At 42.0% G+C, this 15,162-nt stretch overlaps 1 protein-coding gene and 1 long non-coding RNA gene across 17 annotated transcripts in view; both read left to right on the plus strand.

Annotated features, from left to right (window-relative positions):
• Positions 1–15,162, plus strand: part of FOXP1 (forkhead box P1) — a 338,282-nt gene that overhangs the window by 178,234 nt on the left and 144,886 nt on the right. The window contains exon 1 of one of the 16 annotated variants that reach the window (XM_050313042.1): positions 10,273–10,320. The exons of the other annotated variants lie outside the window; for them this stretch is intronic. Within the exon in view, the coding sequence (XP_050168999.1) occupies positions 10,288–10,320 (33 nt within the window). The 5' untranslated portion in view covers positions 10,273–10,287. Of the gene's footprint in view, positions 1–10,272; positions 10,321–15,162 lie in introns of those variants that run through there. 16 annotated transcript variants of the gene reach the window in all.
• LOC126638827 (uncharacterized) lies at positions 12,805–15,007 on the plus strand. The gene is made up of 2 exons (XR_007628696.1): positions 12,805–13,041; positions 13,960–15,007. It is a non-coding gene; the product is annotated as an uncharacterized LOC126638827 (long non-coding RNA).

Here is a 15,162-nt window from a genome sequence, read left to right on the forward strand (position 1 = left end):
TATTACTTAGTTGCACTTACTGAGATTATTGTTTTCTCTTTGTCTTGGTTTTGTTTTATTTTGCTTCTGAGGTCTTTGATAAATAACTGCATAAACCCGAGTCCTCAGAGGACCTTGACATTGGCACCCAGAGCTCTGCAGTTGTGTGTGCAGGTGCAAGCATGGACATGCAGAAGCTGGGTCATTAGACATGGAACCACCTGGATTATGTGCACATCCAAATCCAGAAGTCCTCTCCAGGCTGTGGATACCTCTTTCTGCATTTATTTATTTATTTATTTATTAACAATAGCTGCTTTTACTTCTCCAGCTAAATTAAGATCGTGCAGTAATCGTTTAGGTTTCTGTGGGCTCTTTGAAGAGATGTAGCTTCTGAAATATGTTTGCTGGGTTGTTTTTTAGCCTTGCATCTCCTGTGAAAATTCAGCAGTGGTATGTTTGTTCCCAGCTGTTTTCGTAGGTGTGCACCCTCCCCTTATATTTGCCTATGCTTACTCATAAGCAATGAAGTTACACATTCAGGAGTGCTGTTTAGGGAAAGTCCGCAAAGGAATGCTTTAAAGCTGTTACCCAGCACGTGTATACACTGGGAAAGGCATTCAGTAAGCATCAGATATGAATTAAAAGTCTATTTCAAGTGATTGGTGTTATTAAAATTATTAGAGGCTGTTCCTCCTCCAGTGATCTTCATGTTTTAAGGGTTTTCTAATAAGTGGTGCAACCACTTATTTTTAGCAAATATATATATATATATATAACTTAAAATGGTAGTGTGCCTGTGAAGGTGTAAAGCAGCCTTTAATTCACGTGGAACTGTTCCTCATCGAGGCTTTTAGCACTGCAAGATGCTTAAGCATGTGCCTAAATGTAAGTGCATGACTAGTCTGATTAAGGTCACTGGTATGTCTCATGCCTGCAAAATTAGGAATGTGCTTAAGTACCCTGCTGAATTAAGGCTTAAGTAATTTCACACTAATAAGAAGTTGCATGGATTGCTGATATTTTAGAAGTAATTTAACTTTATTTGGAGATGCGCTGCATGTAGGGAGGTTGTTTGGCAGTGTCTTAGGACCAGCAGCGGAATTGCAGAGGTTTTCAGTAGCCCTTGATTTCAGTGGAGTTTTGTCTGACTTTAAAACGTTTAAATAAGAGCAGAATCAAATGCCATGGTTTTCTGCGTTATGCTCCTTCTCCTGTGGAGCTCCACTGGGTATCCCAGCAAGTGAGAAGAATATTAACAGTACTGTTGTAATTTATAACAGTAATGTTGTAAATAAAGATTGAGATATGAAGTAAAAATGCAGAAATCATGAATACTCTTTGTGAGTTTATTTAACTGTATAGCACCCCATTAATTAAAAAAAAATTAACAGAAGGTATTTTTTGAAGGCTTAGTGTAAACAGTGATATTATATAATGACAGTTTTTTAGGACAGTGTTGCTTGTTTCGTAGCTGCATTCTGTATTTTGGTAGCTGTGCTCCCTGCGTTTACAAAACATAAACTGTATTTGCAACCTGTTTTAAATAGTGCAAATCTCTCTTTTTTTTTTTTCCCCCCCTATAAAATCTTTAGATTGTGTCTGTGAAGTGTATAGTCTCAAACATCTCTGAAGCCTGGGGCAAGTGCCAGCTTTATTACAAGTTGGGCTTTTCAATTTATTTTTAATCACATTTCTTCTTTTTCTTTTAGGGGTTTTTCTTTTTTCTTTTTTTTTTTTTCCTTCTTGGCTACTGAAAGTAGCTCTGGTAAAGTGAAGGTTGGGGAGAGTTGGGCTATTTAATCTCTCTGACAACGTGTTTTAAAACTCATCAGTGCAATTCTCCCCTTTGCCCCAAGCTCTCACGGTGTGTTCCCAGGCAAACCAAGGAGAAGGATGCAAGAAATGGATATAATTCCTTGTGTTCTGTGTGCTGACCTAATCCTGATTCTCATTTAATGACCCCAGGATTGAGGACTGGGATGGCTGCAGACAGAAACATCGCTGGGCACGCGGCTGCATGCCTGGAGATGGCTCGTTTTTGCTTGGTAGAGCACTGGAGTCCCAAGTTTGGGTGACCTCTTTTGATCAAGCTTCAAGGCTGAACTAATTCTTATAAGCATGTTTGGGGCCTTCTTACCTTATTTAATAAAACAAGCAAGTTTTTGAAAGGATTTTTTTCTTTTCTAGCAAGAGGCATCGTTATCAAGGGGCACGACACAAATGTTTCAAATTTGGAGATGCAGAGCAAGGTCACAGTTTGCCTCCACAGAATCTGAAGTAATCAGGATTTTATTTCAGATAAAACCTCTGGGGCTGATACTTAAAAAACACAACTTTTAACTGGCATTACGCAATTTGCTATGGGTCGCTTAGCCAAATATTTGTGTATGGGTCTTTTTTTTCCCCCTTTTTTTTTTTCCAGAAAGACTTTCCAAAGTTCAGGTGAGATTTCAGGCTTTAACAAACTCTACCTGGAAATTAAGTGCAGAAAGGGGGGGGAGTTGTGGATCTTGTCTGTTTGAGTTAGAGTGATCACAAGCCAAAGGAATGTGGTTGCTGTTGACATGCTCAAATCAAGTTTTCCTTAAATTTTCCTTGTTATTATCACCGATACTGAAAAACTTCTGCCAGGAAAGAACTGCAACACTAGCGAAATGTTGTAAGACCACTGTCTGACATCCTTTTTAACTCCTTTTTCCAGTAATTGGTGAGATATGTGCTGAAATAGGGGTAGGGTCCCCAGCTGTTTCCAGGGGCTGTGTGGGCAGAGGGTGGATCTTCCCTAGAACCTTCTGCCATCCTTAATCAGCAGCAGACCCACAACTCCGGAGGGATTGGCTGCTCTCTCACGGATGAAGCTCGAGCATTTGTGTTTTTAAACCATCATCTTTTTGTATTTCTATTTCCACATAATTAAGTGATTCACTGAAGGAGAAAGGTCAGGCAGGCACAGGGAAGGAGAATGGAACTTGTTATGAAGTAGTGGGGCCCAGCATCTTGCAGGAAAAATTAGGAATGGGATGGGGTATAGTTTTCCTCGTGGATGTGAAAGCATTTGGGGCGCTCAGACCCTCACAGTCCAGTCTCAGCAGTCTCCTGGAGAATTCTTCTGGCCTCTGCTTAAATGAGAAACTTGATCTAAAGATGAGCTCACCTAGGAAGAGCTCTGGCTTTTGGCTGTAGTTTATCTTGACTTTGGGATGGAGCACCTCTCCTACAAGGAAAGGCTAAGATAATTGGGATTGTTCCGCCTGGAGAAGAGGCAGCTTCGTGGTGACCTAGTTACAGCCTCAGAGTACCTGAAGGGAACTGACAAGGAAGATGGAGAGAGACTTTTTGCAAGGGCCTAGAGTGACAGGACAAGGGGGAATGGCTTCAAACTTGACAGTAGGTTTAGGGTGGATATTAGGAAGAGATTCTTTACTGTGGTGGTGAGGGTGGTAAGGCCTTGGCACAGGTTTCCCAGAGAAGCTGTGGATGCCTCATGCCTGGAAATGTTCAAGGCCAGGCTGGACAGGGCTCTGAGTAACCTTCTCTAGTGGAAGGTACCCCTTCCCATGGCAGGGGCATTGGACTAGATGAGCTTTAAGGTCCCTCCAACCCAAAGCATTCTGTGATTCAGTGTTGTACTGCATTGCATACCCACTCCTTTACTGTGTCATCCCGCTTCTTCAGACTCAGGGAAGGATGGAGATGTGTGTATGGAGAGCAACTCTTCTGGATTTTGTTGGAAAGCCTGCAACATTTTTGATGAAGAGGCTGGTTAAGGCACTGCTCCGTCTGTCGTTATTTTATCCTCAGTTGCAGACTAAGCAAGCAGGTATTTTTATTTGGTAGGTTGTGTGCTGTGGTGCAGTAAAGAATTCCCACTGGGAATGCGTACTGCACTTGGCATGCACATGCCGAGCAGGTCGGTGTGGATGAAGGCGTCCGATGTGCTGAGTGTGCAGGTGTGGGAGCTCCGTGTTTGTGGCAGGGAAGGAACCATTCAGTCCATCCCCTGGAAAAGCTGGCTGGCATTCACGTGGAGCTGCAGGTGAAGTGCTTTCTGTAAGGTCACAGGGAGGGTTTGTTACAGATAAACCTCCCCAGTGCTGCATTTTTGTGTCTGTTCATGTGTTCAGTGTTCTCCTCTCTGAATAGCTGTGCTGGTTTCTTCCCAGCCGTCATCCCAGGCATGGTATTCAGGCAGCAGAAGCACTTGTTTTGTTCAGGGAAAACAGTCTTACTTCCTTGCCTTCCTATAGCTGTAATGCTATATTACAGATCTGAAAGAAAACCCTCCAAGTCAATAAACAACAAAAAGCAGACTTATCTTTTTATAGTGTTCTTGAAACAAATGTAAGGTTATAACACTAAAGCAGGTTTTATTAAATCTAGGTGTGAAACCATATTGAAGAATTAATCCACTGCTTCTTTTCTGCTTCTTTAATTAGTGCTGGCAATGGGATTGTTAGCTTTTAAGATACGGTAAATATGAGCCCATTAATATTATTGAATATTATACTCAACAAGGTACAGGGAATGCTGGTAACTGTAGCTGTTTTATAGAGGAGCTAAAAGTGGGCTCTTTTCTGTTTGGCAAGTCTTCCTTATGGCTGCTGGGGCGAAGCCCATAATGGCAGCCATTCTCCCAGTCCCTGGAACAACCATCCCATTGGATGGTGTGGGACCCTGGCCCCTTAGTCCAGTCTGCCAGGATGGGTTTGAGCCCCTTTCCACAACACAGTGAGCGTCTGGAGTTTAAAATAGTTCTGACTCTGTCTTTATCTCGAGAAATGATTCACCAGTTCCTCTGATTAATGCTTTTTGAAGTGTTTTACTCTTGGTTTCAGTCTCTTAACTTGGGCAAGGACTGGATTATAAGGGTTTAGCAGTGATTAGCTCTGTTTACAGTATTTTTTCTTGCTCTGAAAGGTATGGTGTTTGCTTTGCTGAGGGGTTTTATTTTGCAGAGTTTCTGTTGACCACCTGCTTTTTTTCCTAATTGGTTACAAGGACAATTGCTAGGCATAATAAATAAAAGATATGGTCTTCCAAGGCTGTGTCATAGAGACTGTACGTCAAAGATTCATAAAGTGCGAGCAAAAATATGTGCCTCTCCCTGGGGGCAGGGAAACGCGTGCCGTGCTCACGTTTGGGGATCCTTCCAAGGTCACTGAGAGCCTGCAGTAGGAACTTCTCTAGTGCTGGCTGATGGTCTGGCTGGGCTGCAGCCACACTCAGGGCAGCCCACTGCTCCAGGTTTGCTGTGAAGTTGTCTTAGACTTAACCTTTTTTTTCTGTGGATTTTGGAAAAATATATTTTTGTTGTTGTTGTTTCAATCCTTCCATGCAGAGCAAAGGCAGGAGTAGAAGTGTGTCTTTGATGCTGCTTAGTCTGCCTGATATGTGTTTCACTAGTCTGTCAAGGGAGGTTTCACTCCTGCCCAGGCAAAATCTTCTGGTGTTTTACTCTCCTGTGAGAAGTTTATTCCCAATGCTTTATCAAAAAGCTTGATCTAGAATCATGGAGTCATTGAATGGCTTGGGTTGGAAGAAATTTTAAAGATTATCTTGTTACAATCCCCTACCATGGGCAAGGACACCTTGCACTAGACCAGGTTGCTCCAAGCCACAACCAGCCTGGCCTTGAGCACTTCCAGGGATGGGGAATCCACAAGTGTTTCTGGACAACCTGTGCCAGTGCCTCACCACCCTCATCAGGAAGAATTTCTTTCTAATATCTAACTTAAACCCACCCTCTGTCAGTTTGAAGCCATTACCCCTTGTTCTATCACTACATACCCTTGTAAAAAGTCCCTCTCCAGCTTTCTTGTAGGCTCCCCTCAGGTACCACCTCTTCCCTCTTCTGTCTGTAACAGGCAGAGAGCAGATTGTCCCCTTTCTTGTTACAGCACCCTTTTTCCTACATGAATTCTGTTAATGTGTCTGTACCTTCTGTCTCCTCAGAACTGAAGTGGTCTTAGCTCTGTCCTTGTCCATCCCGTTTTCCAGACCTGTGGTCAATCTGGCCACTGTCTTCTGGACTGTCTCCAGTCATCTAGAATTGCAGTGCTCCAGTGATTTGATCCTCTAACTGAAGTCTTTCTGGAGCAAGTGGAGACAATTAATTTCTCACGTATAATTTGCAGGCAGTGCTCCTCTTTGTGCATCTGAATGTGGTACATGGCATTTTTGCAACAGCATGACCCTGTTGACTGTAAGAAGTGCTGTGTAATCAGTTGTCGTCCTTGCTGTGTTTAGAAAGTTTGGATATTCCAGCTGAATTGCAGCATCTTATAATTTATCCTTAAAGAATGCCATTTTCTGATTTGTCTGTTAGTTCATCTGTGTTGTTCTTAAAAAAAGATTGACTTCTTAAACACATTTGCTGTCTGATTCCATCTGAGAGTGACCCATGATACACATCCAACGAGCAGTAATTTTGTTGGAATCTTATTGGCTACATAACTCACCACAGCCAGACCTCAAACAGCTACAGGTAGAATCTGTTCACAGGGACAAAAGTAGCCCTTGCAAAACTACAGAATTCCAGGTCTCAGTGAGCTGGTTTTCCTGGTGGAAGCTCAGACTGGGTTTGCATAATAAGAACACTGTAGGATGGATGTGCCTGGAGACCCCTCACAGTAACCTGTCCCTATTCCCTCTGTGTCCCATTTCGTGTATTGGTTCTTCCAGAAGCACAGTCTTAGCCCGAGAAAGTCTCTTTGCTGTTTTCAGGCCACAGTCTTGTCTTGGAAGCCATTATCTTTACCACACATTGTGTCCCTCTGTGTCCAGTCTTGTATCAGATTGTCCTTGGAACAAAAGGTGAGCAAATGAGTGTGTGTCTTCCTGTTTAATTGCACATGTCAATGATAAATCTTTTGAGAAGACTCAGGCCCCATGTTTCTGAGTAGGCTGCATCTCAGTCTGCATCCTGATCCCTGTCCTTCATCAGTCTCTTAAATCTGAAGGAGAAAATAGAAGGTTCAAAGGGGGATATGGGGTGGGAATGTGAGTGTAAAATCTCATTTTGTGTTTAGTGCACAGAGTCCATCCAGAACCCCCCAATAACTGCCTTAGCTGCGCCTCTGTCATTTGGAGGCCTCTGTTCGTGTCTTTGCCAAGTCTCTGTCGTCCGCAAGACAAGACATCTGCAGTACATTTGTTTAAAGCAGGGAGATGACAGGCATTGAAACAGATGTTGGAAAACAGAGCAGCAAAAGGCCTGTGCTAAGTGAATCGCCCATAGGGCCTGAGCTGTTTGATGGCTGATTACAGTGTGAGCCAACTGTTCGCTCAGAGCAGGCTGAACCCAGGAGATCCCTCTGCTAAGAGATGTACTTCACCAACATGTGGTGCTCCCTTTGTCACCATACCTTTTCAGATGTACCTAGGGAGCACACAGGGAACGGGATCATCATTCAGAATCCTTTAGATGAGTAACACTCTTGCTTATCCAGGCTGAATTGATTCCTAGTTACGAGTTGAACCACTGGAAAGCATCAAGAGCGTGCCTCGGCATCCAGCAGCCAGTATCACTCATTAGTTTGAATGAAAAGCCTGTATGCAGGCTTTATCAAAGCTACAGAGAGTTTTATCATGATCAACATAAAACAATATTCTCTCTGAAACCTCTGCACCATATTGCCATATAAAAAGCAGCTAATGTCTAGTGATCCTTGGTATATGAAGCAATTCAGGTTTATCACAAGCTGACATATTATGCTTTGACAGCAAAGAATCCCTTTTGTACCTGATCTCATGTTTCCTAAGACCAGCTTTTCACCTCCTCTCATCTTGTCTTTAGGAGCTGATCCCCCTGTGCTGGGGAGATACAGCTCTTGTTAAATGAACTCGTGAAACCTGGGAGTATTTACCTGTTCGTCATCTTAGGCGAGACATGAACTTGCTGAGTAAGGGAGTCAGGCTGGAGCTCAGTTTGTTCAGTCCTGTGGACAGGAGCTGGATGGAAAGCTGGCCCCTAGCAGAGAAAAAGTACCCCTTCATGTTCTCATATGTTCAGCAGGCATCCAGCAGTGAATGCCAAGGACACAAGGGCTGCCCCGTTCTCCAGGGTTAAGACGAGGTCAGGCCTCACACTTGGTGCTTTCCCAGGGCTGGAGGGAGCTCCTGTGCCTGGGCTGGCACTGAATGGGGGGATCAGCAGCTTGCTCTTCACACTGACATGGGATTGCTGATATTCCATATGCATCCAGACATTGCACCATCCACTGCTGCCTTACCTAAGGGAACGGAGGATGAGGCCCTGCAGCCTATTTGAGCTGCCTGCAGATGTGCTATCTGCTAATGAAAGACTGTTCAGCACAATCACATTTTCATCTTATCCTAGTGGAGGGAAGGAAGGAATATGTGCATCTTCTTCCCTTCTGTTTTTGTCTGTCTGATTTTTTTTCTTGGTGGTGTTATGGACAGGCAGTAGGTGACAGCCTTGGAAATCATTACTGGTTTGCCCCAGTCTTTACAGGCACTTGAACCTTTCACTGAAAGCATTTTTGAAAGGACTGGCTCCCATATGTCTGAGTGAAAAACACTGGACTGTGCTTGAACCTCCTTATATCATTATTGTTTATCCAAAAGGATGAAAGGAAGAAAGATCCAGGACACCTGGAGGGGTGAAGGGAAGGAGAGCTCCTGTGTGCCTGCCCTGCAGAATCCTTACCTGAGCAGCCCATACTCAGCCACAGATGTACTGCAAATTTTGCTGCCCAGCCAGAAGAACCAAGGGGTTTCCCTTCTGCCTCCCAAAGCTGCTGCCATCTGCAGAGGAGCTGCACTGAGGGATTTTACTTTCAGGAAATCTTGCTGATCACATAGTTTTCCAGGTGGCAGCCAGGGCACTACCAGTCCCTGCACGGTGTATCCCATCCGGCCTTTTCCACTCCCTCTCCAGAGGAGCTTTGGTCCTCAGGTCTCAGTGCTCCCATCATCTTGAACAACATAAATATTGTGCAAGTCTGCCAAGGCTTTGAGCTGAATGTGGAGCTGAAGGGAAGCTAGGTGCATGAGTATGCTTTTGGTCCTCTAAAATGGATGCTCCGCTGAATGATGAGGAATTTATTAAGTGCAAAAGGTTTATTATTTATTTAGAAGTGTATTGTTCCCAGGCTTGTTCTTACTCTTCCCAAAGCTGTCTTTTGTGACTTGGCAGTGCTGGGTTTAGAGCTGGACTTGGTGATCCTAGAGGTGATTCTGTGGTTCCAGCTTGTTGTGCAGTGCTGGCTTTGGGCTCAGCCAGTTTTGGCTCTGCTTGGGCTTCCCCAGAACCTGTTTGTTTTTTTGCTGAGGCCATCTGGGCAGCTGGTGTGTGATACCTGCATCAAGTGTGCCCCTGCCTGGAGGTGGCCCAGGTGATTCCCCACTGGAGCAGGGCCAGGATAAAGATCTTTACACACATCTTTGGTCCCCACCTTCTCCAGGTGCCCACTACCCCTCAGGGCTTCAAACACCTTTCTCCTTGTCTTCCTAAACTGCCATAACTTAGGCAGCGTGCATGGATTAGGGTGCCTGAAGCGGTGCTTGGTGAAGCCATCTGAAGGCAGAGGGAAGTGCAGGGTGTCCCTGTAGGGGGCTTGGAACTAAATGATCTTTAAGGTGCCTTGCCACCCAAACTGTTCCATGATCCTATGATATGATTACCTGAAGATTAATTGATCACCTCTTCCTTCAGGTGAGAAATGTTTCAAAGTCTCTAACATATGAGATGTTCATGGAGATGAGTTTTCTGACCAGGTACAAGCAGATGCAGTTGAAATAGGTCAGCACTGTTACTTGTGTGCAAAGTGTTTATTCAGGGCCTTAAAAAGAAAAATGTGATGAGATCGTTACACCAGAAAATATTAATAAATAATGGATCGATAGTGGAAAAGGCTCTTTCTGTAAATAAACTCCAGTGTAATTAATAGCTCTGTGTTCAGTAGTGTGCATGCAAAAGAAGCCAGGGATGCAATTAATGTGCCGGGGCCCTGAAGGACATCTGCAGATAAGGGTTAAACAGTCTGCTGAAGCTGAACTCATGAACCTGGTTAAACTGCTGGACTTGTTTGTTTCAATAAAACTTCTGTCTCTGCTGTGTACGTATTTTATAGCATTCTATAAGAAACACTTAAAGTCATATTTTTAATATAATGTTGGTAGCAAAGTATGAAGGACAGAGGAGGTAACAGAGAAGGCAACTTGCTAATGCGAAAGCAGTGTACTGAAAGTCACTTTTATTTCTTATTTATAATCTACATGCACACTCTGGATAATAGATGACAACGCTCATTCAGTACTTTAACTTCAAAGCAGAGAGAAGGCATGGATGACAGAGCTGGGAGCTGGAACACAAAGGTACTAACAACAAGAGGAAAAATGCCTGTTTACTGGATTGCATTTGTTAGCACGCTGTCTTCAGATATTGTTCCCCCAGGAATAGTGAGAATATGTGCTGCACGAACAATGATTTAACATCTGAAAATGGTACTTAAAGAGTTTTCTGTCTGGTGGTAATGTGATGAAGGCTTCTGAATGGAACCTGGGGACTTCATTTCTTCTATTTATCTATATGTCTCTCTGGTTTTAGTCAGCGGTAATTGCATATTTAACCCCTTAAATAGGTTTAACCCTCTCAGCACCAACTTTTTTTTATTTTATTTTTGGTCTCACGTCTCCTTTTGTTACACTACAGCTGTGCCTCTCACATTCCTTGCCAAAAAAACAGAAAAGCAGAAGGGATTTTGGAGAAGTTGTGGCCAGGGAAGTGCATCGAGAATAATGCCAAGCTCCACCTCTCCTTCTCCCTTTTCCTCTTCTTCCTTTTTTGAGGAAAGCAGTAGATAATAGCATCCAAGGAAAGTGTTTTAATGGGATTCAGTACAGCTGGGAGACTTATAGCAGAGTGAGAGGGAGAAAGAGGGCTGTAATGAGGGGGGAAGTTGCAGATAGAGCAGTAAATCAACAGTATAAATTTGCTGCTTACTTCAGCACTCTACTTCTTTGCATCTTTCTCAATTAGCACTTGTTCTGGGGGGCTTGCTTAATAGCTTATGTGAAACAAATATTAACATAAATTGTTTAATTATATCAAAATCTTGAATTCCTCCAAGACGTAAAATTGTTTTTAGCTAGGAATACATCTGCAATAAAACATCATCCAGTTAAAGTAAACGAGCTCTAAGGAAAGTCATAAGATTGTAGCTGAGCTACTTTTACAGTTTATTTTCATGGTATTTAAATTATGATACCAGTGGGTATTTTTAATTAGTGCCTCTTTAAAGTGTGCACTTGTCTACATAAGCCATTTTGGCAAATTTGACTCATTCATACCGTGGTTGCTGTAAAAGAGGCCAACACAGCCTGCAGGAATTGGAATTAAAAGTTTCTGCAAGCTGTTGTCGACATGACCACATCTCATTAACTTAAAAAATGGAGATTATTTGCCTGAAAGCTTGATTTGACTAACAGTAATCAAATATTAGGCTCAGTGGAGAAGGAGGAGGAAAAACAGCCTCACTGTTGTGATCTATATCCTTAAGTGTTGTGTGGTTCTGTTTAAATAGCCATGGCATATTTCTGCTGTGACAAACATAAAGGGGAAAAAATAATAAGACATAGGGCTTTGTGAATAATCCGAGGTTAGTTTTGTTTTCCAGTCTGACATATTGTTTACTATGTTTAACCAAGGGTAAATATAATTTTTCTGATGATTTTAACATTAAGAAGAATTGACTATCTTGAATAGTTTCAAAGTTTAAGCAGTGGAAATTGCTTGCATCTCGTGATTATCAGCTGTTAAACAGGCATGAACCTTAAATTTGTATCCTAGAATCATTTAACTGTTTTTAATGAAATAAGATGATGTAGGTTGCAAAATTTTGCATAAGGGAACCAAAATAGAGATGCCTTTCTAATCTTGTGAATTCTTTAAATAGGTTGGTAAATGAAATAGCTGAGGAAAAAAAATGATCTATATTTTGTGCAACAATTAAGGTATGGGAGTATGAAATTCAGAAATGTTTGTGCTTGAGAGTAGTAGGGTCAGAATTCGATGTTGTGCGTCTGCCTGTTAAGCAAAGGACAATGTCATACCTAGATGGAGGCTGTGGCACACGGTATTAAAAAAAAAAAAAATAAAAGGCGCAGTTAAACAAAAGAAGATAAAGTCTTGCGCCTTTTTATGTCTTTGAACTGAGAACATGTGCTGCATTTTACTAAAGGAACATGAGCCTTGAATGTAAGTAACTGGTTTTTGCATTAGGTACTCCCTGGAGGTAGCAGAAAAATATCATGTCCCTGCATGAAATGCGAATGTGAAATCTACCAGAAAGAAATATTTATGACCATTTTATGCTTGATTAGACTTGGATGACATCTGTTAGAAGACAGGGACTGGACAAAGAGAGAGACGCTCGGGGGCAAATGTTAACAGAGTTGTTTAGATGATGCTGGGGCAGGAGCGTCCATTTACTGCCAGGCAAAACATAGGAATTGTGTTAGCGAGAGTGCAGCTGACAGGAATTCGCCGTGATGGAGACAGTGTAAACTGACGGGCTGAAATAGTAAAATGCAGCTGTTGATACTCGCCGCGCTGCCAGGATTTATGGGCAGGTATCGCGGCTGAACACAGATACTGTAACTTCCAGGGAGCAGATGCATTAACAAAGTTATATAAATGTGAGTCAGCTATAAAAAAGCGACATCTTCACTTTTTAAAGTTGTTATTCCGCCAGGCTGCACAGAGAGTTGGAAGGACTTTCCGGAAAAAAAAAAAAAAAACCAAAAAAAAACCACAAAAAAACTGGATTTTTTTTTTTTTTTTTTGAAGTCTCTGCAGAACACACTACTCTGAAGCAATCAACCTGATTGTTTACTTTCCTCTCCTTGCTGTAGCACTGGAGCTTTTGCCCATGCTGGATCCTGCTCTTTTCTGAATGAAGCACGTTCCTTGGCTGCATCTGCCCTGGTGTGGGGGCAGGAGGGATGAGCATCCAACCCCCCGGCCCAGGGCAGCAGCACCAGCAGCCCTTCAGCTGCTGTAAATCTTTAACTCCAAAGTTTGACAATTAATCGATGGTGAACCTTTATGTGTTTTTAATGTTAAACTGTTGTTTACCAGCTCAGCAGAAGCGGGTTTTGTGGCTGGAGGTACAAACACTCACATCACTCTGGGTCTTTTCCCAGCTTTCTTTTCCTGTAAATTTTCTCTGTCTGGAATGCTTATGGGAAATGTTATTTTGTTTTTGTTTGCAACAGCTCTGTTGTTTTGATTTTGTCTGAGTGGTATGGAAAACAGTACGTCACTTGGAGTGGGTGTTTTGTCTATTGGCCATTTGGCTATTCCACATATATTTCTCATACTTATTACATGATGACAAGGGGACCCAAATGGCATAATTTTCCAGTTGAATTTTGCTTTCCAGTTTAATAATAGTGAAAGGAAAACAAAGTTAATAGATTTAGCAGTTTTGATACTGCTCACATGCTGATAGATGCCTTTGGATTTTTTTTCCCTGTGGTTAAGGGTCTATTTAGACAAAGGTCAGATTAATGCATATATCAGTTTCTGTAATAAACTGCATAAGGATTATGTTACCCATTTTGCATACAGTTGTGAAAAACTGTAATTTAAGTACCCAAGCCCATAAAAGGGTAATAAACAACTTCAGTATCATCAATATGATTAGTCTAGGGTACTTTTTACTGTGATTTTTTAGGCAGTCCATAACAGAAGAAGTAGCAGCAGATGCCTTTTAATTGAAAAATGATCTGAAATAAATTTTGCACTTGAAAGGAGAACACGGCATTCTCCATATAACTGTTTAGCTGGAGAGATCTGAATGTGAGATACATGGATTCTTGCATAGTATTTACTGTGTTGGGGAGAAAATATCGACAGACCACAGACTGCAGCTTTAGGACCAGATAATTTTTATGTATAGTACTGAAATACAAAATGGAAAGTATGATTAATTTTTCAATTTCTCTCTGCAGATATCTAATAATTGTGCCCATGGACTGCCAAAGGCTCCCATTAAAGATTTAAAATGCAAAGAAAGGTAGAATCAAAAAGATGGTATTTTGGATTAAATAATGTAAAAAAAAAACTGTAGGGCAGTAGCAAAGTGAAAAGCTGTTGGCAAAATAAAAGCATCGTGTCAACTCTCCTTGAGACAGATTTCAACATTTACACATTCAACTGCATCTTTTTGTAGCTGGGATTTAAAATAAAAATACTTAAAGGTTGCTTAAACCAGCTGTGATTTTAAAATATATTTTTGGGCTTTCAGGTTTTGATAAGCTTGTTCTCAACAGAGTGATGAAAAATACAGTGTGTGATCCTGTGTTATAAATATCTCCATAAATACAGTGGCGAGGGGTGTAATCTGTTGTCCAGTATTTAAGAATGTGTTAGCAAACTGTGTGGCATAATGTTTCTTTCATTAAGTACCAATAGATACAGGGTGGCCAGAAAGCATTTTGCAACAGCTTCTTGGGAATGTGCTATTTTTGTTAGCCTTGGAAAAAGGATGCTGCTGCTGTAGTATATAAAGGCTGTCAGAAAGGTCCAGCTGGACTTTTCCTCCCTTTTCTGTACTGTCTTTATCACTTTGCTCAGTTCCACATAATAACATCTTCATCTGAGATTGCTGTGGCACAGGGGAACTGCATTTGTTGATCAAATTTGGCTGGATAACACTGTGATCTCGTATCCTGAAGTGCGGAGATGTGCCTGGAATACGTAAGCATAAAGCTGGCCCCTTGATTGATTGATTCTGCCTGTCACAGAACAAGATAACTGGATCAGTAAATACCCTGTGCACTTCAACTTCATCTATACAATCAAAAGTGAGGGCATCATGGGGCTGAAAAACACCAAGGCATGATGGGAATATCTACATTTCAGAATGATAGCCAGGAACTTGCGAAAAGCGAGGAAGAGAAGAAAAATTCTTTATTCCTTTTTCTTTTTTTTTTTCCCTGTGTGTTTGTACACGAACAGCAGTGAAAAGCACATTAATTTTGGAGTGCTTGTGGTGTGTCTGTGTCTCCATGGATTTATTTCAGCGTCACGTCGGTGTAACACTGCTGCTGTTGCCAGTGGTGCTAAACCAGCATAAGGCAGGAGTAAAGCAGATGAATCAGACTCTGGGTATCTTAGGGAAAGCACGTTATTTGGGGTCTCCTGTAAGAAGG

Source organism: Myiozetetes cayanensis, unplaced genomic scaffold, assembly GCF_022539395.1.
Source record: "Myiozetetes cayanensis isolate MyiCay16 unplaced genomic scaffold, myiCay2020 scf18, whole genome shotgun sequence".
Classification (NCBI taxonomy): domain Eukaryota; kingdom Metazoa; phylum Chordata; class Aves; order Passeriformes; family Tyrannidae; genus Myiozetetes; species Myiozetetes cayanensis.